Source organism: Vicugna pacos, chromosome 6, assembly GCF_048564905.1.
Source record: "Vicugna pacos chromosome 6, VicPac4, whole genome shotgun sequence".
Classification (NCBI taxonomy): domain Eukaryota; kingdom Metazoa; phylum Chordata; class Mammalia; order Artiodactyla; family Camelidae; genus Vicugna; species Vicugna pacos.
This window is the reverse complement of record NC_132992.1, coordinates 5402466-5428557: the sequence shown is the minus strand read 5'-3', so window position 1 is coordinate 5428557 and position 26092 is coordinate 5402466. Positions and strand designations below refer to the sequence as shown.

At 34.7% G+C, this 26092-nt stretch overlaps 1 protein-coding gene across 9 annotated transcripts in view; it reads right to left on the bottom strand.

Annotated features, from left to right (window-relative positions):
• HERC1 (HECT and RLD domain containing E3 ubiquitin protein ligase family member 1) overlaps nucleotides 1-26092 on the bottom strand; it is a 175920-nt gene that overhangs the window by 113384 nt on the left and 36444 nt on the right. For all 9 annotated transcript variants that reach the window (XM_072962271.1, XM_031679494.2, XM_072962274.1 and 6 more), the window contains 10 exons: nucleotides 20771-21726; nucleotides 14493-14588; nucleotides 8545-8739; nucleotides 7342-7653; nucleotides 5091-5187; nucleotides 4364-4507; nucleotides 3128-3255; nucleotides 1833-1977; nucleotides 1558-1729; nucleotides 226-360 (listed from right to left, as the gene is read on the bottom strand). In XM_072962271.1, the coding sequence (XP_072818372.1) occupies nucleotides 226-360; nucleotides 1558-1729; nucleotides 1833-1977; nucleotides 3128-3255; nucleotides 4364-4507; nucleotides 5091-5187; nucleotides 7342-7653; nucleotides 8545-8739; nucleotides 14493-14588; nucleotides 20771-21700 (2354 nt within the window). In that variant the 5' untranslated portion in view covers nucleotides 21701-21726. The remainder of the gene's footprint in view (nucleotides 1-225; nucleotides 361-1557; nucleotides 1730-1832; nucleotides 1978-3127; nucleotides 3256-4363; nucleotides 4508-5090; nucleotides 5188-7341; nucleotides 7654-8544; nucleotides 8740-14492; nucleotides 14589-20770; nucleotides 21727-26092) is intronic.

Genomic DNA, 26092 nt, shown 5'->3' with positions numbered 1-26092 from the left:
AATAATAATTTTAAAAACATGATTCATGAAATTATGGATAATTTTTCATAAAGGTTATTATCAATAAGTACCTAATTAAGCTCTTTTTTAAGTTATAAAGAAGTTTCATATAATTGAGGGAGAAGTTGAACAAGAAAGAAGAGTAAGAGAAAATTCAAAATGAGGAATTAATAGATGTATATGCACATGTGCACATACACACAAATCTACATATATGTTACATACCTTGATGAAGGGAAAGGAAGTGGGGGAATTTCACTGTTTATTTTATCACAGTATCTTTCAAGAAAAGAACGAAGGTGTGAGAAGGTACTCTCTTCAAGATCTACACAATAAGGTCGGTGCCAGGCAACAACTTGTCTAGAAAGATGCATAAGAAAATCATGAAAAACCCATAACATGAAATTTTCACACACAATCAAACACAAAAATTAAGCCAGGACTAAAGTTGAAAGATGTCAACAAGTTACACAGAAGACCTTTTTGATGATAAAGGTGATTAAATCCTTCCTTTTAGCAACTGAGGAAAACCAAGAATTTGCCAGCCCTAGAATTCTTCAAAAAGAAAACATGTATCACTACCTATTTTGGAGGGTTTGGATATTCACTCACCTGAAGGCAGAGGGCTGAGCCATATGATCTATTCTAGCCTCCTCTGATTCTTAGGGTCTGTAAGGTGTGCATAGTTCATTTTAAGAAAAATAGCCTGACTCTGTAAAGTGATACACTGGAATCTACTAAAAGAAAACTTCTTGAAAACTTTCGTGAAAATTTTCAAGATCTTGGGAACCAAGTTTCTACATAAAAGGTGGGAAGTTGCAGATTTAATACTAATAGCAAATTATTTATAATTCAATTTATTATATTTTCAGCTTTTGTTTTGGAGGATAATTATCCACAAATGTCTTAAGTTGGTTAGAATATCAGAATAAACCCCATCTGAATCAGGTTTAGAATACAAATATAATATATTCTAAGTTATTAACTAGCCCACAAGCATCTGAAATACCTGAAATAACACACAAATCCCTTAAAATTCAATCTCCTAATATTGGCTAAAAATTACCTGATTACCTAAGAAAGATATAGTTATCACTTTAGGAAAAAGCTAGTATCTGCAAAGAGAAACTTCCTTTATTTAAATGTTAGCCACTGCTTTTTTCCTCCAAAAACCAACCAGATAAAGGGCATGGAAGCTAACTATTAAAAATAATAAAGCCGAGTTCTGATTCTGATTATTTTAATTTAACTTCCTCCTGATATGCAGACACTTCATTTTTAAGATAAGTATCTGGAGACAGAGAAGGAATTCAAAATGTTTAGAAGACACTTAAATTAAGACACTGTCTTAAATATAAGGTATAACTTCTTAGTTATGAAACATATCTAACCTCAACAATCAAATTGAAAGAAATCTAGATGTCACGTCTACTGAAGTTAAAAAACCAATACTAGAAATATTCAGAAGGGTATTTTATGAACAAAGTGCAATTATTTCTGCTTTTATTGGTGTTTCTGCTGTTAATAAAACACAACGCATTTTAAACCTGGCCCTACCTGTCCCTAGGAAGAGCAGTCCATGCCAGACTGTGTGATGTTCCGGCGGAGATCTGTTGAATAGCTATGCCATCTAAGCCACTCACTTTCTTTGGTTTAGTAATAGGACCTGTGGAATTTCCTTGGCCACACTGCCCCATTGAGTTATTGCCCCAGGCATAAACTTCATTATCTAAAAACAAAACACAAAGAAAAAAAGAAAAGCCAAATTTAAATGTAAAATATTTATGAAAAGTAATAGTTAATACTATTTCTTTAAAAACAAATGACCTTACCATGAGAAAGAGCCAAACAATGACTGTCTCCAATAGAAATGTCAACTATTCTTGTGGCAGCCAGTTCTTCAATAAGCTTAGGTCTCAGAGCAGTAGCCTCCGAGGAACCACAACCCAGACAAGCTCCACAACCCCAAGCATAGACCTGAAACAAGCAGAACACACCACAAATATCCTGAGGTAGCAGGTTAACAACTTGGGTTAAACAAGAGTGTGGTTAGATACTAAAGTTATAGAAACTTTTAATTCAAATAACTATATGATCATTTATATATGATCACTGAAAGCAGACATGTTACCCCTCTTATAAAAAAGCAGCACATAGTGTTCAAGAAAGGTCTGTGAGTTGCCTGTGGCTACAGATCAAATAAGTGAGCATCTTTTGGCTTCAATTCATGGATCTCACCACAAAATTCACAGTGAGAAAGATGTAAAAGGGAAGTTTTAAATTTTAAGACAGCAGCCAGCATTGTAACAAATGACTGATGTAATTATACAAAATGATGAGTAGCTTTGAGTTAGACTTTTTTTTAAGGACAAAGCATTCCAGTATTTCACAAATAATTAAATTATATGCTAATTTTGGCTTTGCCGCTCATCTGCCATCTCAATGTCAGAAACATCTAAGTACCACTGCCTGGCACATAATAGCTGTCTACATGTGAGAATGAGTGGTCAGCTCACTTTTTCACTTTCATCACTGATGGATGTAAGAAGGAAAATTATTGTTAGTCTATCACCATATCAGAACTCTCTCCTTCACCAACTAACAAATAGAAGGAAGTCAAAATACGTACGTAGAAAATCAAAAGTTTATAAAAGGGATTATACAATTCTGACTGTCCCGGGCCTGGGTAACTCTTGCTCAGAAACACCTAACCCCCTCAGATTATTTTCCATCTGGAAAAGTTCTCCTTATCCTTTCTTTTGATCATCTTCTTGTCTCTTTAGTTCATATCACTGGTTCCAACAAGCTCTGGTCTCATTTTCCCCCACTATTCATGATTTTTAGGAAAGGGTTTAAGGGGTGCTTAGTGCTAAAAGCTTTTTAAAAGCCATCTTAACTCAAAGAACATGGGGCTAAAGGCAAGTTTATCTGGCTCACACAGGCCAAGTCAGGAAACCTATTTCCTTCTCAGATACTCTACTTCTTCAAACAGGAGAAACTATTTCATTTCAGTAAATCAACTTTAAAATGTATTTTTTTAACTTTAAATTTTAAATATGATTATTACTTCTTAGTCACCTGGTCCTCTGAAATACTCTAAGCCTTTATATTCATCCCTCAGTCCTACCTGCCCCGTTGATGTCAAAGCAAGTGATGACTGACTTCCAGCACAAACTTTGCGAATGAACATTCCTTGTAAAGCTTCAATAACTTTAGGTTTATACACTCTGTTGGTATCACCATGGCCAAGTTTGCCTGTAAAAACAAACACATACAAGTAAACAATTTACTTATTTTAAAGAATCTCTATTCTTTCTGTAAATATTAATGTTGACTAATCTTGCTACTCTTTCCATCAATAACCTGACAGATGGGCCACATCATAGAAGGCTTTAAGTTTCTGATAGCAGAGGATGTTAACAAATGAATGGTTTTGTTATAAGAATGAAACCAACAAACAAGTCTCCTGAATCTTAATTTCAAGTAATTAAAACCACTTTAGGAGAGAGATGGAAAATTAATTTGCTTTCTCCCCTTTAATGGTCATACTTACAGTATTACTTCAAATTTACTGATATAATAAACAGGTCTTAGACAATAATGTTTATGTATATGATTATTTTTAATTTTTTGGAAGATTCAATAATTCACCAAATAGAAAATCTGGCAAATCACTAAAGAAAAAAAAGCAAATGGCCCACAACATATAAATTCAACCTCACTAAGGAAATACAACTTAAATGATAGTATTTTCACTACTGAAAGAATTTTTTTAATTATCTTAATTGTAATAGCCAGTATTATTGAGGGATATGGGAAAGTGAGCATTCTCTCATTGCTGGTAGAACTGACCAAGAAAAGTAGAAAAAGATTTAGTCATTCATTGTTCTGTTTTTAATACTGAAAAAAACTGGAAGCCATGTAGATACTCAACAACAGTAAATTGTTTTATACATTTTACTACAATCACATGAAAGAATACTCTGAGCCACTGAAAAGAAAAATGTAGAGCCATGTTTGTTTACACAGAAAGATATTCATTAAGACATCATTAGATAAAAACCAACAGGTTATAAAATAATATCTATGGTAATAGATAAGTCCGCTTTGGTTTTTAAAGACATTTATGTAGAAATATATGTACATATTTGTATAAATGTATCCATATTTAGATACTTATCTACCAAAATTGTAACAATGATTATAGCAACATTTGTAGAAACAGTTCATTTAAATTTTTAAAAAATTTCTGCTCATTTACATTTAAGCTTTTCTATAATAGGCTTGCATAACTGAAAAATAAATTTTTTTAAAAATTCAAGGAAAAAAGGCCAAAACTATCAAAAAATAATTTTTTACATACCATTGTCTCCTCCTCCAAAAGACCACACAGTTCTCCCATCTTTAGATAAAGCAATAGTATGTGAACTGCCACAGGAAACCTCTCCTACATTGCTAATGTCTTTTACTAATGTTGGAATATTACGGCTATTACTGTCACCGTGACCTAGGATAAAACACATATAACAACAAAGAAATAATGTGAATTCTTTTTCTTCAGGCCATTACTTCACAAGAATAAACATTACAAGTTAATAACAAAGTTTAAAGTGCAATTAAATACAAAAGCAAAATAATTTCTAATATCTTTTATCCAAGAATAATTTCTAATATTTTCTTATCAAGTTGGTTGCTCCAACTTGAGGTACCCAGTCCCTTCAATGATCAGTAGAACCTTCTTACTTATGCTGCTCTCACAGCACTTACACAATGCTCTCTACTATCATGTGAATGTTGACTTGTTTTCACTACCTCCTAGATCATACACTTCAAGGTCATGCTGGTATTTTTGTTATCCCTGAAATCCTACAGTGCCTGCTCAAGGCAGTACATATTTTCTAGATTTAATTACATCTTAATTTTCAGCACCAGAAGCTAAGTATTCTCTATATAAAATTATCTTCCTCTGAGCATAAAACTAGCAAAATAAATGACAGTCTTTGACCTGTTAAATCTAATCTCACTGCTTCTCAGTAACCATCATCATTTATTTCCCTGTGACAATAACTTCAATTTTTAAAAAATCTTACCTAATCTTCCAAAGTCTCCTTCACCCCACGTGTATAATTCACCGTCCTCCGTGACAGCAGCACTATGTCTGTATCCAGCTGACACACAAACAACTACCTGCATTGCACACAAAGCGAATCTGATGAACACAAAGATGCTAAAACACACAATCTACATTTGATCCTATATGCAGAGACTTGAGATACTGATATTCACAACTCATTCAGGAAGTGCCATGTACAGTGTGGAGGCTGGCTAAAGGGTCAAGAAAGTGCTGAAATATATAGCCTGTGCTCATGGCTAGAAGCCAGGAACTCTGGCTTCTACCCAGAGGAAAGGACAACTTTCCTTAATTCACAAAAAGGCACTGTAAAGGTTGGCGGTCCCCTCACCCCCAAATACATCAATCTAGTCACTTGCAACAATATTATACCACCAATCAAGTCTTTACTCAAAGAGTTGGAGGGGGCCGAACATTCACAGAATAATGAAAAAATTTTAAATATAATGTTAAAACAAAACCTCCAGTCCTGGCTAATTGAGAAAAACTCATGACATAATAGGGATAACTCTCAAAAACACACTGATTAATACCAATGCAGAAAGATCTAAGCAGTAACATAAGCTTACATTGATAAAACTCCTGACAGGATCTCTTTATCTTCAAACAGCTACACAGTTGACCAGCAGAATCAGGGAAATAAGAGTATACAGCAGCATAATTTGGGGATCACTTAAAACCTTTCAACACTGATCAAAATCACTAACTACTGAAAAAAAGACAAATAGAAAAATATCTACACTAGTAACTCCACATATTTTAAACTCCAAAAATTAGAATTCACTTTAGAAAATTCAAAATTCAGATTCAAAATACTAAGCACCTAATACATTCTAGATAATACACTAAGAACTTCTGAAAATTTCATCTGTAAATTATTAATTTACTTTTTGGGACTTTTTCCTTCATGATGCTCATACTAAGTTATTTGTAGCTGGCAATGTTTCCATTATAAAATGGAACATTAAAATGAATATTAGTAAAGAAAATGGAAAACAATGAGAATTAAGAAAGAAGGTGCTAGAAAAACTAAAAAAATACAACTTCCAAGAGTATTTATCTGAAGATCTGAAGTTCCTTAGAGCTGCATATTCAATTTATCAAGCTGAATAAGCCCCATATTCATCTTATCAAGTAACCCCTGATATTAAGTGCAATGTTCCAAGGCTCATTTGCTTTGAGGTTGATGTCTAAGCTCAATACTGCAAGTTACAATAAAGCAAAATTCATTTGATAGCCAAATTTGTCAGACAAAGGAAGAGTGTCCCACTTGTAATTCTGGTATAACATTAAAATTTAAACTTTAAAAGATTTTTATATAAGAAAACATTCATGGAAAGAATGCAATCTTAAGATGGAGGAACCCACAAAATTGCATATAACTTTAAGTTAGGAAAATGGCTTCATTTCTTTAAAGAAAGGTAAAATAGAAATGAAAAGAGGAGATCTAGGCTCAGTTTCTAATGGTGCCAATTATTTATGTGTGACCTTGGGCAAGTTTTGACCACTCTAAATGCCTCATTTAAGTTTCTGTTAAAATGCTACCTACTACAAGAGAACCCTCTGACCTCATTATTTAATATCACACTCCACCCAAGTCAGTGTCTCTTACATTACTTGTTTTTCTTTACTATTGTTTGAAATTATTTTACATGCTTGTTTACTCATTTATTACCTCTATCCCACAGATTAAAGCTCCATGAGAGAAAGGATCTTGTCTGTTTTGTTCACTGTTGTATGTCTAGTGCCTAAAACACTGCCTGGCACTTGGAAGGTGCTTAATAAATATTTGTTAAGTGGATGAGTCTCAGTTTTCTTATCTGCAAAAAGACAGTAATAGCTACCCTTACAAGGCTGTTATAAGGATTAAAATTAAAGGGGGGAGGGTATAGCTCAAGTGATAGAGTGCATGCTTAGCATACACGAGGTCCTAGGTTCAATTCCCAGTACCTCCTCTAAAAACAAACAAACAAGCAAATCAATAAATAAACCTAATTACCTCATCCCCCTCCTAAAAAAAGGATTAAAATTAAATAATGTATGTGAAAGTGTTCTGTAAACCATCAAGCAGATACCCAAAAGATGAGCCAAAGGGTTAGGAGGGGCAGGCTACTTCAGAAAGAGTACATCAAAATCTGAAAGATATTAATTATAGCAATTACAGCAACAGTGCATCTAATTATTTTTAAATCCAAAAAGAAAGCACATACCTTTCCCTGCAGAGGGCCTTGAATAAGCTTGGGATATTTCTGTGTTGAACTATTTCCATGTCCCAGTTTCCCATAATCACCATCTCCCCAGCTGAAGACTTCTCCTTCTGTCGTGAAAGCTAAAGTATGGCCATCAGATCCTTTAGAAGATGAGACCTTTTTAATGGACCTGTGAGGCTCAAACGTTAACTTTTTTAAAGTAGACTGATTGTTAGAATCTCCAAGGCCCAGTCTCCCATAGCTGCCTTTACCACAAGCTCTGACAGAGCCATCCGTAGAAATGACAAAAGTGCAGTATTGTCCAGCTTCAATCTATAAGCAAACAAACAGAATCACAAATATAAAATGCTTTTATGAGAATCAAAGTATAATATTTAAGGCTAATTTTATCAACGGGACTCAAAGGAAATCTTTTAAAGCAGAATATGAACCTCCATAGAGATGAAGGAGTAAACAGAAAACTAAGAAAACTATTAATGGCCTGCTTATGTTGATTTTACTGCTAAACTCAAATTAATGCATATTTTATCTTTTCAAGTTATCTATCTAGTCATAGTTCAATAAGACAACATAGTTCAAAGCAAAATATTTCAGTATCCTCTACACAACTTGTAAATGGCAACAAAACTTTTCCTATAATTCGGTAGGGTCCATTATAGCAAGAGCCATGTACTATATATTCTAAACTCATTTAAGAAAAACTTACATTTTAATGAAAATAATAAAATGGAAAATTTGAGGTTGCCTAAAAGGTAGCAATTAATGTAAAAAAGTGACCATAATAAGAAAATGAAATGCCAATCTGGCAAAGGGAAAATTCTAATTTGTATTTAGTCGTATTCATCATTTGTGTTGAATATAATGGTTAAGTCTGTTGTCATTCATAATTCTTTTAAAATTCCACATCCAAATTTAATTTTTGGAAACTTGGAAACACTGTATGGAAATGGAGGATTAAAAATATTTTTTCTATGAAAATGAAAAAAACTGACACAGCTGGTATAGCAACAATACAGATAAGAAACAAGCAAGAACATTCACTCATTAAAAAGTTATCAGCTATCTTGATTGCGGTGGTGGCTTCTTAGGTGTATATATAGCTCAAAAAATTTAAAAATAAATTTTTTCTAAAAAAAACACTCTTAAGGTTATTCAAAGGAAATCTTGTCATCTATCAATTTGTAAAGTATGCAGAAAACTCACAGTCTGAGCATCAGAGAAACTAGGAGCCAGTTTGGGTTGTAATATTTTCTCCTGTGTGCCTTCTACCAACTGATGGCTGCTGTTGCTCCCCCAAACATAAACCTCACAGGTCTCTGAGACAATGGGGGCATCACCAGTCTGAATGCTATCTGGACTAGCACATGTTCTTGAGTAATCAGAAGCCATTCTGCAAACCTATTAAAATAAGAAATACGAACAAGACATTTTTAGTGCATATATTTTTATAAATATTCTCTGAAATGATTGTTGACTTTCCTTCTAAAACTCTCAATTGTTCAAATAACCTAAGAACAACGCATCTAATCTTAAACAAAAATGGCTAGACTATTTGTTCATACAGAATAAAACACTAAAAAATACTTTAAAAGTGGCAAAAATGGGGAGAGGAGACAATTCTTTTTCAACTAAACATTTTATTAATGCATATAACAACATTATAGAAAAACAAAGCTTAAAAATCAAAGCAGAAAAAAAAAACCACCTTTGAAATCCCATCACCTTAATATAATAAATGTTATGTTTTTTTTACATATGTCCTTCCAGAGTTTTGTATATACATGTTCTTTAACACAGTTATCACAGTGGATTTATAAAAGTGATGATACAAAAGAGCTATGCAAAATTTTCTCTATGTCTACCTAATCTTCATGATTGAACCCATTAATATTCCATCTAATGTAAAAATCATTATTTACTTAATCGTTTTCCTTTAAGAGGACATTTAGATTCTTTCTACTTATTTGTTATATAAGCCATTTTTAGGAATATACTTTTTACTACATTTTTAATTATTTTCCTTAGGGAAGAGCCTCAGAAATGGGACTACTATATCCAAAAAAATAACAACAATCTTATGATTCTTGAAACATATTATACTAGATCATTTTCAAAACTGGTATTACAATATTATTTTATTATCAGCAATATGCAAAATGAGGGCTGTCCTAAAAAAAATAAAAGTCCAGAGCAACTCAACACCTACACACACACATATATATATATATCTACATATAGATATATATATATATAGATTATAGCTATATAAAAAATAATGGCTTATTTACCATTTGTGTTGAATGTAATGGTAAAGTCTACTGTCACTCATAATGCTTTATAAAAACCCAGGCTTCTCCCCTCCCACCTCCTCTAAACCCTGCCTAAAGCACAGGACCCAGGGGTTGTTATTACAGTTGCCCTAATCAATGAACAGGTCTATGTGAGAGTACCAGTCTCACTGCAACCATACCAATAATAAGTATTATGCTTCAAATTTGTTTTGCAAACTTAAGTGGGGGGCGGGGAATGTAGTCTTTTAACTTCACACTTTCTTATTAATACCAGAACTAAAGTTTCTCCATCTATTTTCCTATCACTTACTTCCGCTCATTTATTTATTAGAACTTAATGAATTTTTAATTGACTTGTATGAATCCCATACAGTGTAAGGTATTACCTCTGACTACAGCTGCTGTCAATTTGTTGCCCTCCTTTTAGTTTTTTTTTTTCCGAATCAAGCAAAACAATAAAAGAAGAATCTTCAAAAGTGAATATATTATATTATCAGATCATTAAATGGGAAGGGATAGAGTAATTTTAGTCAGAATCTTTAAATAGTACCCCAAACAACACAATATGTGTGTCAGACAAATACTTTCCAATGAATATGAGGACAGCCTTGAGGACATAGAAAATATGTGTAAATAAAGGCTGCCTAGTGAAAGATCTGAAATTCTGCTGCCGACAAAAGGGGGATGATGGGGCCAAGCAAGGTAGTATTTTTTATCTAAAGCTTTGTTACAGTAGCCCCCCTCCCTCTTATTACGGTTTCACTTTTTGCTGTTTCAGTTACCAGCAGTCAACTGCTGTTCAAAAATATTAAATAGAAAATTGCAGAAATAAACAATTCGTAAGTTTTAAACTGCATACTGTTCTGAATATCATCCCTTTGTCCAGTATAGCCACACTGCATACACTACTCAACCACTAGTCACTTCGTAGCTATCTCAGTTATCAGCTTGACTGCTGCAGTATCTCAGTGCTTATGTTCAAGTAACCCTTATTTTACTTAATAATTGCCCCAAAGTGCAAGGGTAGTGATGCTGGCAATTTGGATATTCTCTTCCTGAGCCTAATTTATAAATTAAACTTTATCACAGGTATGTATGTACAGGAAATAACATGATATATATAGGGTCTGGTACTATCCACGGTCTCAGGCATCCACTGAGGGTCTTGGAATGTAACCTCTGAAGATAAGGGGGGAACTACTGTACTATAATAAGGCTTAAAAAATCATAGCCCATCTTCCCCGACTCCTACAAGAAAAAAAAAAAAGAGAATGAGAAGAGAGGCCAAAAAAACCTACTCACAGGGCTTAGAAATGTGTTTTTTAAAAACAACTGGGGGGTGAGTAGAATTCTGGGAAGGTAACAATAGTAGCAGTAACATAGTTTTCTAAACACTGTGAATCATTACACAGAGCAAATAGAAAGCAAAACTCCAAACTCATGCTTAACATTTACAACAAAACTAGGCGACAAACGTAGCTCCAATAACTTAAAGATATAAGCAGGTGTGGAAAAACCCCTACCAAACACAGAATCTTCATGGTAATAATATTTGTTCAGGAGGAAGCCAAAGAATGTCTGACAGATCTCAGACCAAGAAAAACCCAAAACAACCAATCAGGTACTCACCAGAAAGAAGAGTGAGCCAATCTAAGAACACTAGTTGCAACTGGGAAGAGCTTTGCCCTTTCTGATAGCAGGTAGCCACAAAGGGTCCATGATGAGAAGTTTGAAAGAATCTAGAGCAATCAAGCTCTTGTGAGCTCTTGAAACTGACAAGCCAGTACTACGTTCCAGGGCAGAGCCCTCACACTGAAGAGAAACTTACTGGGAGTAGAATAAAAATTGAGCAGAATGGGGACAACAGAGAGGAAAGACAGAAGGTCAAGATAAAAGCTTGGGAGGGGAATATGCTGAAAACCACCATATATTTTTTTTAACATTACGCAAAAACAAAAGAGCAAGGGAGTGTATGGATTTAGAAAAGCTATCTTGAATCTCATTCCATTCTAAAAGTTCAGGAAAATAAATTTATCATAAAAATAAGAAACAGAAAAGTATCAAGGTCAAATGTCATACTAAGTTATCATTAGGGGGGAAAAAAAAGGGAAAAGAGGCAGAATAACATCCCTGTAAGAAAAGCATGCCAGAAGGAAACTGCCCACAAAACAGATCTGTAATCTATTTCAAAGCAAGCTAAAGGGTTTAAGAAAATGAAACAAGATATGTTTCAGACAGGCAAATCTGAAATGGAAACACTCAAAAATGAGGTGACAGACTCAAGAAAGAATTAGAAATAAAAGGAAAAAGATCATTTCAGAAATGAAGACTAAAGTAGAAGGAATCCAAGAGTAAATAAATACAATAGATAATACCTTAAGAGCAGTAGAAGATAAAAAGGAAAAAATTGTTAAGAAATGAAAAAGTTTAAGAGTACGCAAGAAAAAGTGACAACTACTAAAGTTACGCAAAGATCCAACATACAGACAATAAGGGTCCTAGAAGAGAACCAAATATGAAGAGAAAAATTAATACTAAGAACAATAATTTAGGGAAAGCTCCCTGAAATAAAAAAGATTTGAAACTATATACTGAAATCCTCACACCTCTGACAATATTGACCCAGAATGCATAAAATCATGTATTCTAGCAAAATTACTGATCTTTAAAGAAAAGAGATCCTCTGGATTTCTCAGCAAAACAAGCACATGACCATAAATAAGAAAGAAAATCAGATTAACCTCCGACTTTGGAAGCAAAGGCTTATGCCAGAAGAAAACAGATGAATATATTTAAGAAATATAAGACAAGAAAATGTGAGCCAAAGATTTTACATTCTCAAAACAGACTTTCAAGTATAAAGAGCACAGCAATTAAGAGGTAAGAACTAAGAGAATCTTATTTACGAGTCTTTATTGTGGAATCTACTAGAGAATGAGCTTCAGACAACCAAAAAGAATAGAGGAACACTGGCAGAGAAATTGGAAGTAAGCATTAAATATGCAGTTATTTGGGTAAAAAGCAGAGAGTATCTACGCTCTAAGAATGTAGATATAATACAACTACAAAAATGGGGAAAGCATATGTAAAAAGTTGATATTTTCTGTAATCATACAGTGATACCTATTTGTCTTATTTTAGGATTGTTGTGTGTGTGTGTGTGCATGCGTGCCCACAATATGTGATTAAAACAATAGATAATTATGGGATACTCTAATTCTATATCCCTGTATCCTTGAGAATCAGCATTCTTAATTTGGAAGAAAGGAGATATAAATGCAGTACAGAAAACGTTACATAAAAATTCTATAGCCCTGAACTTGAAAGTATTAGTATCAACTCATGAGGTATGTTAGTTTTATGTACACACACACTTCTTAGCTCTATCCACTGTAAGAGCCTAGAAAAATAATATCGACCCAGTAGCAATGAGTACCTGTACCCTGACTGGGGTCCTGAAATACTATTTTCCACTAAAAGAAACCAGGGCTTATAGGGAAATAGCAAGCTGACCCCAGATTCAGATCAAGAAATTTACCATATGAGTCTGGAACAATTTGGTGTGTCAGGTAACAAGGAAGCTATCAAAGATTATTAGGTCTATGTCAAAATAACTTGGGAACCACTCTGAAGAGACTACTACCCTGAAAGACTTGTTGACCAAAGATAAAACAAAATGAGCCTCACTACAGATAATAATTCAATGGATTGAAACTTGAATAGGTTTAAATCTATGAGTTCATAACAATACTTTTCAAATGGAATCAACTGGTTCAGTTTGAAGGATGACAGGAGACCAATTCATTAAACTGAAAACTAGTAAATAAAAATCAGTAATGAAATTTTTTTAAAAATTGGGCAGGGAGAATCAAGCATTTATTCTGCTTTTTTTATAAGAATTGTGGCAAAGTAACCAAACAGTCGGTAAGGGAATCATCTCTTTATAAAAACACTGCAATTAATAAATGAAAGAGGAATGATATAATTAGAATATCATCATTTTGCAACCAACCACCAATGAATTAATAGATCTGGTCATTAAGAATAAAGGGCTGCTAATACTACAACAAGAGAGACAACCACATGGAAGCTCACGGCACCATGTATAATATTGCCAAAGGGATCAAATCTGAAACTGATCAAGTCTCTGGATCCACCTGCCAATATGTGGGAAATAACATAGAACACACTGAATGATATTATGAGTAATCAATCAACAAAATCCAGATGGTGGGAAATTCTGCAGCCCAAAAGTCCCAGGTTCCTGAACAAATACACTGAAGGAAAAGAAAAAAAGGTAGGGGAAACCTACAGATTAAGAAATTTAAAAGATATATTTTTAAACGGGCAAGACTGAACTATAGTGTCTAGGGATATACACCTAGGTGACGTAACTATAAAGAAATGCAAGAAAGTGACTACTCTGAAAGTCAGGATAGTGGTTACTTAGGGAAGGAGAGGGACAGTGATCAGGACATGAAAGGACTTCTAGAGTTACTAGTAAAGTTTTATCTCTTTCATGGACACAGATTAAAAGGGTACTTGTTTTATAATAATTCATTAAGCCGTATGTTTGTGTGTCTTTCTCTATCTGTTTTATTTAATAATACATTTTAATTAACATATGCAAATGGTACAAAGTTGAAAATGAATAAAAAGGTATACACTGAAAAGTATGCCTCCTTCCCACCCTTGATGCGAGACACTCCAGCTCCACTTTCTAGAGGTAACCAACTACTGATGCCACTTTCTTTTGCATCCTTTCCAGAGATTAAATGGGTTATTTTTAAGGGATAAATACATACTAGAGCACATTAAGACAAAGAAATTTTTAATGTAAAAGCCGTGATTATTACATACCTCTTCAAAGAGACATAAAGCTGCTTCATAGAGAGAGCACAAGCCATCGGATGTTCTGGTTGGTTCCCTCCACTGACTCCGATCAGCAGATGAACCCTATAATTAAGACATCGTGGGATACAGTTTGGGAAGAAGAGAGACATATGTATTAAAAATCACTTAAAGGGTCCACAAAAAGCTGAGGAACTGTTTATATGATTATGTTTATTAAGATCAAATCCTAACATTAGGTCATGGAACCAACTTTACATGTGTGTGTTATAAAAGACATAGCTATAGAGAAAAACAGTAAATAAAGTACGAATCCACTAATTATCTTATTAAATAGTGCTCTGTTCTAAGGGCCACAAGATTTGTCTCAGAAACAGTCAAGGAGGTGAAATTTTGCCAATTACACACTCTTTGGGTGGCCCAACCCCAGTAAATGGGGTCCCAGCAAATATTCTACTCTCCTGGGGCTGCCTTGCCCAACTGCTCCCAAGAATACAGGCAAGTAGAACACCAGCAGCTTAAGTGATGACCCTGCACAGAACAGTAGAAAGTCTGTTCCTCCCTTCTTAGTTTAGCACAACAAAGGTCCTCACAAGTCAGTTCATGTAGCTACCTGACTACATTAGTGACAAAATACCTTTTTCCCAGTACAACTGAGGAATCATAGCACCTCTCTGGAACTAAATGTCTACTCTCCACAATAGGGTCCAATGGCTATGACCAGAAGTCATGGAAAACTATTAAACAGAGAGTGAACTTGATCTCCATTGATCCCTGAAATTCCCGTATTCTTAAATCTTTACATCACAAATGTCAAGTTTTCTCTTATTTATTAATCCTGTAATTGTGAAATTTCATTGGTGGCTCTGTTTCAAAGGACATTATATTGTAAAAATATTTATACTTCTAGATAATCACCTGGCCAGTACACCATAGAAAAGTATATCCTCTACTGTGGAAGGGAGGTTGGCCTAGAGGCCCTGTAAGATCCCATCCAACTCTAAGATTATATGATTTTTATCAATTCAAACTACTTTAATTAATTAATGTAATTCCTAAGTGATGAAAGAAATTAATATGTTGATTATTTAATTTACTGCTGCTTCATCAGGTGCTGAGCTACTGCTGCCAAATCAATTTTTTTCTGTAATTGCTTAAGGTGGTACTTCTTGAATTTTAATGTGTATATGAATTATCTGGAAATCTTGTTAAAATGCAGATTCCAATTTAGTAAATATAGGTGGGGGCCTGAGATTCTGGATTTCTAACAAGCTCCCAGGTGATGCCAATGCTGCTGTCTGAGGCTCACACTTCGAATAGTAAGGCTTTGGAGAGCTACTTGCAGGTCTCAGAGTCATCAGAAGATGAGTGTTCAAAACTGTCTAGTCCCTAGACACACAAAACGTGGCTATACCAGCAAATACTTTGAAGCACAGCCTCTCCAAATTCCATCATCAGCTGTGTAGCACTTCTGGGAAAAACACAATTAACATCTGTGGCTCCATTATTTAAAGGCCACCTCTAGGGATCACCAAACAAAAACAGACAAGAAATAACAGCTTGCTATTCCTTCCTAGGAGCTGGTACCAGGGCCACCATGACTCTTTTTTTTTTATGCCTTTCTACAGTAGGAAGGAAAATGCTGAAAATAGCAAAAGGTTTTCAGTGACAAACAGAGCTGAGTTTAAATCCATGCTCTATCACTGGCAATGTGCCTTAAGGATAAGTTTCCTCATTCCAATGCCTCTGTTATTTAGGACTATTGGGAAGAATAATTGAAGTCATGCATAAAATATGCTTAGCATAGTTCTTAACACATAGTAAGAACTTAAAACTGGTAGCAGTAATTGTTATTATTCTGTACCATGTACACTGAGAAAGAAGAAAAAAGACAGGGGGGTCTTCAATAAATTCTTGCTAAATTTTAAAATACCAAAACACCACCACCACCACCAACAACAACAACAACAAACACAACCTTCAAAAACTGTCTGAAGTGACTGTCATTGATTTCTGTTCTCCCCAAAAAGTCAACAGTTAAAGAGTGAGACTAATCCAACCTCAGTCAATTAAGATTAAAGATATCTCCATTATCCATTCTATATAGAATTCTTAACGTGTAAACATACTGCATAATAGAAAAAGGCTACACCTAGGCATTTTTAAAGACATTAAATTTTGGAAAATATAACACATTAAATGTGTAACTTCATATACTGTTAACATATCATAAAAAGTTCAGTGGTCAAAAGATAAAGTGGAATTAAAATAACATAAATGCATAGTTTCACAGGTCTTCATTTAATTACCTTCCTCTTATTTACCTACCATTGAAAATAATGTAACATTTTTTTTTTCACATCTATCCTTTTAAGATGATCAGACAAGGACACTAAGACTTGGAGCACATTTCCTTATGTTCTTGCTATCTGGTTTTTCTCCACTTAAAATTGCTTCAGTGACTCCTCACTGCCTACAGAATCAAGCTTAAAACCCCACAGCACGGGAGACAAGGCCCTGCCCCGCCTGGCAGCATCAGCTCATCCCATTCTACCCCAAGAGCCTGCTCTACCACACCTCAGTCATTTTGTGAATTGTCATCCTCTCACCTGAAAACTTCTCCAGCTCCCCAACTCACACACCTCATGTTTGCAGGCAAACTCTTCTCACTTTTCAACTAAGTTAAGAGGTCCTTCCTCCATAAGGCATTTTCTGCCCCTTCCCCTCCAGCCCTCCTCCTGTGTCCCATCACCCTCTCCCTGCCCAGAACTCTACTACAGCTCATCCTTGTTAACTGGAATGTCTGCGCATCTCTCTTTCCTTAAACTGTGAGCTGGCTGAGGGCATGCATGCTACAAAGCTTGTTCATCATCTTTTTAACCCAGAGCTTAACAGAATCTGGCACACAGTAAACACCTAATGGCATCAAAGGCCAATGGTGCGTTTATTGCTGTTTATTTTTTTAGTTTTCTTTTTAGAATTCAGAGAAGTACAGTGACATAATTTCCCTACTCTTTCTTTAAATGTAAGTTAGTCAGTATCTTGTGCGCTTGCACTCAAACACAATTATTATGTGCATGGGTAGCAGAGGTTAAGAACCACACAAGTAAATTTACAGACTGAATTCGTTTATACTAGGCCTTATGCCCAGTACTCAGCTGATGGTTATGTGTCTCTCTCCATTCTCGCCTGGGGATAAGTTTTGTCCCACTTGCTCATGAGTAGAGAAACTTAAGACAGGAAGGATCAGGTCAGGATGGGATCCAGTGCACCAGGAGAGGCTCTAGATATTTTGAGTTCTCAGCACTGTAAACTGTAAGAAATATGGGTTCTGGAGACCAAGAGCATCAGAATCCATCACTTACTGTGCATAAAGGAATAACAAATGTAAACTTCAATTAAATAACCATTTCTTTCCCCTAAAACCAATCCGAAATTTAATTAAATTCAATCTCATGTTGGCCTGTGACGACTTTGGGAGAACTACACTAAATCAAACAAACACACAAGATTCTTCCCCAGAATATATCCAGAATTCTGAGAAAAGCTATCTTGGGTACCTCGTCCAAAAAGAAAGTTATAATGTAGGGCACAGCCACGGAGGGTAAGGACGGAGGCTCCTTCTGACTAGGTGTATTTGACATTTTGTTAAGAAATGAAAAGAGGCCAGGTGGAGAGAAAATTGGAAATCCAGCAATAAAATAAATTTATACTTTACATTTACTTTAAGGTAGGCGTTCATGGTAAATAAAATAAGTCAGTTTAACATAAACAGGGTAAAAGCTGCATACAGTAGTCAGAAAAAACATGGGCTTTGCATACAGACTAGAGGTTTTAAGAATTAGTTAACACAGTGCCTGGCCCATCAGTGCTTGACTAGGAGTGCACATTATACTTCCAGTTCTTCTCCCAAAGAGATATGTAAATTTAGGGTAATTTGCCACAGTTTCTCCATTCTTAAGATAAGGTAAGTAATTGAATGAGACAGCGCTTATAAAATGCACCTGGTAGGTAGTAGGCACTCAAGAAAGGTTAGCTCTCTTCCTCTCTTATTCCAGGTATTAGGAAGCAGTAAATAGAATCCAAAAAATGAATGGGATAGTTTACTACAGGTTAATTAAATGAAGGTTAAAACACTTCATACAGGTAGTAAATGTATTTACTGTAAAGATTTCTTACGCCTCTAGGGCCAATTTAAACTAACAGCCAAATATGCACACAAACGTATTTCCAACATGCTAAAAGACAATGAGGCTGAGCAGATACTGAGAAAAGCAATCTTGTTTCCTGGGGCACCCTCTTACCACTAAGGAACAACACTGCAGGATAAGGCCTTAAAGGGTAAGGTAGGAAAGAGGCCTGAGATTCAGACTATTTAGCATTTTGTTTAAGAAGGAAATACACCAGGGGGGAGGGTAATAGCTTAGTGGTAGAGTGCATGCTTAGCATGCACAAGGTCCTGGGTTCAATCCCCAGTACCTACATTTAAATAAATAAATAATATTAAATAAATAAGCTTTTTTTAAAAAGAAGAAAATACACCACGGGCAAACGTATAATCATATAACTAGATTGCACAATAATAAAGTCTCTTCTTTGTAACAAAGGCAGTGCATAATAAAAAAAACTGTAAAATGAAGAATTAAGTAACTTCTCACAGAAATATTAACATGTGACCATGAATATATTATTTTAGGTCATTAAATGGCATCACATTTTTGAAAATGGTATAAATTTAGAGAATGTTATCAGAAAGTATTAAGACTTGGAAAATAAAATGAGAAAAACAGATCTGCAAGTGAACGAGTTTAAATATTGAATAAGAAACCACAAAGAGGTCTAACTGCCTTTCATATCTCAACGCTTTTTCACTTAGACCATTGCATCTCTCGCTCTAGGTTTCCACTTCAGGTAAAGATCATGGGGCCCTTGTCAACATTTCAGACCCCAAACAAAGCATCACATACTTTTCTTGTCTAAGTTTTATTTAACATTAAGAATTTCAAATTTTCATTCATCTCATGATTTAAAATCTCCAAGTACTTACTTACAATAAAATTACTCGTAAAAATATAACTTAATATTTACCATTCAGTTCACAAGTACAAAATGTAAGCCAGGTGAGAATTTAAATACTCTACTTTGAAAATAAATTCAATATTATTGCTTTTTATGAAATGGTCCTGTCAATCCAAGGGCTTCCCACACTCCCACTCTGTTTGGGAGGGTGAGGAGGGAAGTCTTGAAATATATATACAAAATTTTAAAGTGTCATTTTTGATTATTTAAACTAAATGAATTTGTTAACTGATACTTGGTAATAAAGGACACCAAAAAGGTTGATCAATGCAACTGAAATTAAGTCAATTTTTAAGTGCTTCAATCTTTATATTCTAAATTTGTATTATTTATTCAAATTTTTTTCTTGGTTTTCACAAAGGCATTACATTTTAGTCTCAGAAATTCTTGCAATTGATCATACTACACTCTATTTAATTGTTTATTTTTAATATGGTATCCAAAGCTAGTTTCTTTATGACAGTCAATTAAGTTCCTTCAGGAACAAGACAGTCTTTCCCTAGATCTATTATGCTCAGTTCATCACTCTCCTTCATTCACGTCTCTGGCCGAATGTCATAATTCAGAGTCCTTCCTTGACCACATTAACTAAAATAGCACAGCTCTGCCCTCCCCAATCTCTGCTTGAGCTTATCTTTTATATTCCCTTTCTCTCTCTTATTCTTAGAACTTCTTACTACCTGAAATGTGTATTTATTGTCTGATTCTCCTTTTAGGCTGTTAGCTCCATGGGGCAGAAACTGTATTTCTCTGCTGTGTCACTAGGGCCTAGAATAACATTTAGCACATAGTAAATGCTTAATAAAAATTGAGAAGAATGAAATTAGAGATTTTTTTCAAAAGACCGCCACACTCACTTACCAAGGACCCTCATTTTACATATGAGTTTACTAAAACATAGAGAAGTTAGATGAATTTCCCAAGTTCACACAGGAAGCCATAAAACCTTAAATACAATCCTGACTCTTGATCCAGTGGTCTTAACATTGTACAAACTAGTCTGTCTTTAAATTATATATTCACATCAACATGTATAAAACCGTATCAGAAGTTTTTTCACTCAAAATATATAAAATATTTAACTAACCTAATAATCACCAGTAGAATCCCCAAATCACTTGCTATTACCACCAATTCATTAAAAGCTGGGTTGACATTTCCCAAAATTGTTAGATAGGAATTTTAAACTTGAGATTTTTAATACGTACCAAAGAACGTCTCATCTGCATTAATATAGTCATAAAGCAGTCAAAGCTGATCATCCCTTCCTGGCTTGATAGTAGTTTGCTTTTCTCCATGGAATTTACAACTGCTGAAGCCCCCAAAGCCATTTCTATCCATTCAAGGAGATACCGCAAAGAACCTCGCTGAGCTGCTAAACCAAGCAGCAACTCAGAAGCTAATCTACGACCTAAAGTGTCTGCCCCAGAATTGGGAATAGTTACTCCTTTAAGAAATGTTGTTACTTGTGATAAGCAGTCCAAGCCCATAGGAGGAATCTTGCTTTCATTTGCTAAAGATAATGGTGGCAAAGAGCTGACAACTTCAATTGCAGTATGAATAACATCATTGCAAAGACTGAGACCAGGTCCCGACACAGGCATCATCCAACTTTGTCTCAGAAGTGCAAATAATAAACTTAGACCAGTTCGAACACCCATTTCTATAAGTGCATCAGTGCTTGACCGGGGACGTTCGCTAACAGAATGGACATCTGCTGAACCAGAGCTGCTCTCCGGAGAATGCTGCTGCTGCTTCACTTTGCCTTTGTCGTGGTATTTATTAGAAAGTGCATAAAAGACACGCTGGAGTACAAGCAATCGTTTTCGAAGTGCCCCAGCAAATGGGGAATCTGAACATACCATCTTTGCTAGTGCTAGCTGACTGCTAAGAAGGGCATCCAAATAGTGGTCCTGTTCATCGCTTGAAAGGGACTCACGTTCAAAATCTGGCAACTGTGGTCCTTTGAGGCACAAAACTTGTTGGGGCAAAGGTACTACTTCCTTATTGCTGACCAGTTTAGAATACAGAACAGCAACGCCCTCTCTTGTAGCAATAGATTCACTGTCCTCTGTAATCCAGGAGCTGTTGAGGTGTTCAAGCCATTTCAGTTTCACTGGTGGAACCATAGTTGCCATGTTGATTCACTCTTCAGCCATCAGTTCTATAAAGGGAGAAGAAGAAGTAGTCAAAAACCTATGAGGATGATTCACAAAATGTTTCTGAATTTCCATCTTATATCACAATTACTGATTTCAAACTGATGAAACACAAAGTCTGGACTTCAGTTAACAGTAATGTACCAATGTTAGTGTTTTAGCTTTGATAAATGTACTGCAGTTATATAAGATGGTAGTTTCTTACAAAACTAAACATATACCTTCTCAATGACCCAACAATTCCTCTCCTAGGCTTCACCCAGAAGAAAACATATGTCCATAAAAAGACTTAAAGATAAATAGTGGTTGCTCCTAGATAGACTGGGAAGGGGCATGATGGAACTTCCTAAGGTGATGGTAATGTTGGATTACAAAGGTTATACATTTGTCAAAACTTGGTGAATATACACTGAAGATTTCTAAATTTCATTGCATGTAAATTTTACCTTAATACATATTGAACTCAGTTGATAAATGTATTGAGGTATACTTAGGGAGAAGCATACTGATGTATATAATTTATTTTGAAGTAATAAGATGCACTGATATGTGTGTATACATCTTTATACATACTAGATATGTGATAAAAACAAATATAATAAAATATTAATGGCAGAATCTCAGTGGTGAATACATGCCTGTCATTTTTAAAACCTTGTTGTATTTTTAAAATTTTTCATCATAAAATATTGTGGGGGGAGTTGGGACTAACTTCTGCCTTTCAAGCAAGTCCCCAAAATGGCAGTCATAATAGGCAGTGGTAGAGAAAGATCCTCAAAAACTAAAGGGCATTTTATTTTCATGACTCAGGTACATCTTAAAAAAAAGAGCTCCAGTGTACAGATCCTAGACTAATTAAAAGGAGTTTCCTATTTCTAAATAAGCCCTGTTAAATTCTAAATATAAAGTCTGATGATATTCCCCTTTTGAAGCTTATGATTACTATACTTAACTCCACTAGATACTTGCAAAGTATGTACTTGGTAAGAGAAAAAAACAAGCCTCCTCTCACTTCATTTGGTGAAGTATTAAACAGTGTGCAGAGAATATAAAAGTATCTTTTTTACCTCCATCCCTGCAAGCCATAGGTAATTTTGCTCTTTTTAATCCTGTTAATTTGATTGCTGTAATGGAATACAATGTTGCTCTGATGCAAATCTCCCTGACTACTAATAAATCTGAATATCATATGTATATTGGTCAATTAAATATACTCATCTGGGAAATACTTATTCACGTCCTTCTAGTCACATATTTTTCTATTGGGTTATATTTCTTGTCAACATGTAAAAGGTTTTTGTATTTTATCATTGTCCTCAACACCAGAAACATTTCTTCTAAATCTGCCTTTTGCATGTACACACTTCTTTTACAGCTCTTGCTTTCCATTCTTCATTAAAACAGCACCCCAACACCTCCATGCCTTTACATGTGAATTCTAGCTTGTACAGGTATTCATTCACTCAGATTTTCTTGAGGTTTTTTTTATTCTTTTGCAAATGAGTCTTTAATCCAACCAGAATTTAAATGATTCTAGATTCACCTGGAATTTTAATAAATTCTGCATGGTTTAAAATTGGATTCTAAATTTATTATTTCCAGGTGGATGCCTAATTTTGCCACCATTATTTATTAACTAATCCAGGACTTCTAAGATAGCTGAAGACAATAACAGCTGCATAACTATATCCTCAAATTTCTTCCCAAACAATAAGAAAAAAAGATAAGGAAAAACTAAATACTACACAAAACCAACTGCAAATTAACCAGGTAGGATGGGGGGAGAGAAACATCACCAATCTCAGTACACACACTCTCACCTCCATCCAGCCACAAGGCTTTGTGGCAAGCAAAAGCAGACTAAGAAAATCTATACAAAAGAGAGAAGAGGACGGATAGTGAAGGGGCCTAAAGGTGGATATGGAATAACTAATAGAAAGATTAAATCCACACTAAATCTGAAAATACTGATGAAGTGTCCAAGCAAATCAGAGCACACACTAAAAGGAAAAGATTTCAAAGTACATTTAATTTAAAGGTTAATTATATGATTTAAATGGTGATTTATATGAGCATTCCTTGAAACGCAGAGGAAAGAAAAAAGACAAAAAAAGAAGAGAGAAGCATTCTTTGGCAACTGGGTGGTGAAGGGTAAAAGAGAAAGGGTGGGTGGGGGGAACGTTAAGAGTTGTGTAAGAAAAAAAGAAACATAAAATTGGAGATACAACAAAGCTTCTCTCAAGCAAAACAAAGAAATCACACAAAAAAAATCCATTTGGACTTTGCTATATAGACAGAGAGAGTGTCATTAAATTACAAACATTATAAAACACCCAATACCATAAAAATGAACAAGAGAAAAATCCACAGAGAACTACTGCACAAAAACAGGAAGGAAAGAAAAGTCCACATATACCAAATGAGGGAAATCTTCATGATAACAATAAATTATAAGAAAATAAAAGCTAAAAATCCAAATAAAATTAAACACACTCAAACATTTGAGGACATAAAAAACTCAAACCAGAAATTTAGGGGAGAAGGATATAGCTTAGTGGTAGAGTGTGTGCTTAGCATGCATGAGGTCCTGGGTTCGATCTCCAGTACCTCCATTTAATATAATTAATTAATTAATTAAACCTAATTACCTCCCCATCCCCAAAAAAGAGCTTTAAAAATGAAATAAATTTTTAAAAAAGAAATTCAAAAACTAAAACAGAAAATGACTGCCTAAATAAATAGTTTTTAAAAAATTCTAAAGTGAGGGGATTGGGAAAGCAGCAGAACATATATTCTTTTCAAGTGCACATGGAATATTCTCCAGGATAGATCACATGCTGGGCCACAAAGCAAGCCTCAGTAAATTTAAGAAAATCGAACGTATCAAGCATTTTTTCCTGACCACAACACTATTGGGCTAGAAATCAACTACAAGAAAAAAATTACAAAAAAACCCCACAAACACTTGGAAGCTAAACAACCAATGGAAGAAATCAAAGAGGAAATAAAAAAATACCTAGAGACAAACGAAAATGAAAACACAACAATCCAAAACCTATGGGATGCAGCAAAAGCAGTTCTCAAAGGGAAGTTTATAGCAATAAAAGCCTACCTCATGAAACAAGAAAAATCTCAAATAAACAACCTAACCTTATACCTAAAGCAGCTGAAGAAAGAAGAACACACAAAACCCAAAGTTAGTAGAAAGAAAGAAATCATAAAGATCAGCAGAAATAAATGAAATAGAAACTAAAAAAAAAAAAAATAGAAAAGATTAATAAAACTAAGAGCTGGTTCTTTGAAAAGATAAACAAAATTGATAAACCTTTACCCAGATTCATCAAGGAAAAAAAAGGAGAGGGCCCAAACCAATAAAATCAGGAATGAAAAGTAGAAGTTACAACCGACACCACATAAATACAAAGGATCATAAGAGACTACTGTGAGCAACTATACACCAATAAAATGTACAACCTAGAAGAAACTGATAAAAATCTTAGAAAGGTACAATCTCCCCAGACTGAACCAGGAAGAATTAGAAAATATGAACAGACCAATTATCACTACAGAAATTGAATCATTAACTTAAAAACTCCCAATAAACCAAAGTCTAGGACCAGATGGCTTCACAGATGAATTTTACCAAACATTTCAAGAAGAATTAACACCTATCATTCTGAAACTATTTCAAAAAACTACAGAGGAAGGAACACTTCCAAACTCATTCTATGAGGCCACCATCACCCTGATATCAAAACCAGACAAAGACACCACAAAAAAGGAAAATCACAGGCCAATATCACTGATAAATACAGATGCTTTAAGAATCCTCAACTAAACAACAGGAAACCAATTCCAACAATACATTAAAAGGATCATACACCGTGATCAAGTGGGGTTTATTCCAGGGATGCAAAGATTTTTCAGTGTCTGTAAATCAATCAATGTGATACACCACATTAACAAACTGAAGAATAAAAACCATATGGTCATCTCAATAGATGGAGAAAAAGCTTTTGATAAAATTCAACATCCATTTATGATAAAAACTCTTCCGAAAGTGGGCAAAAAGGAAACATACCTCAACATAATAAAGGCCATGTGTGACAAACCCACAGCTAATGGTGAAAAGTTGAAAGCATTCCCCCTAAGTTAAGGAACAAGACAAGGATGCCCACTCTCACCACTTTAATTTAACATAGTTCTGGAAGTCCTAGCCACAGTAATCAGAGAAGAAAAAGAAATAAAAGGAATTCAAGCTGGAAAAGAAGAAGTGAAACTGTCATTGTCTATAGATAACATGATATGATACATGGAAAATCCTAAAGACACTATCAGAAAATTATTAGAGCTCATCAATGAATCTGGTCA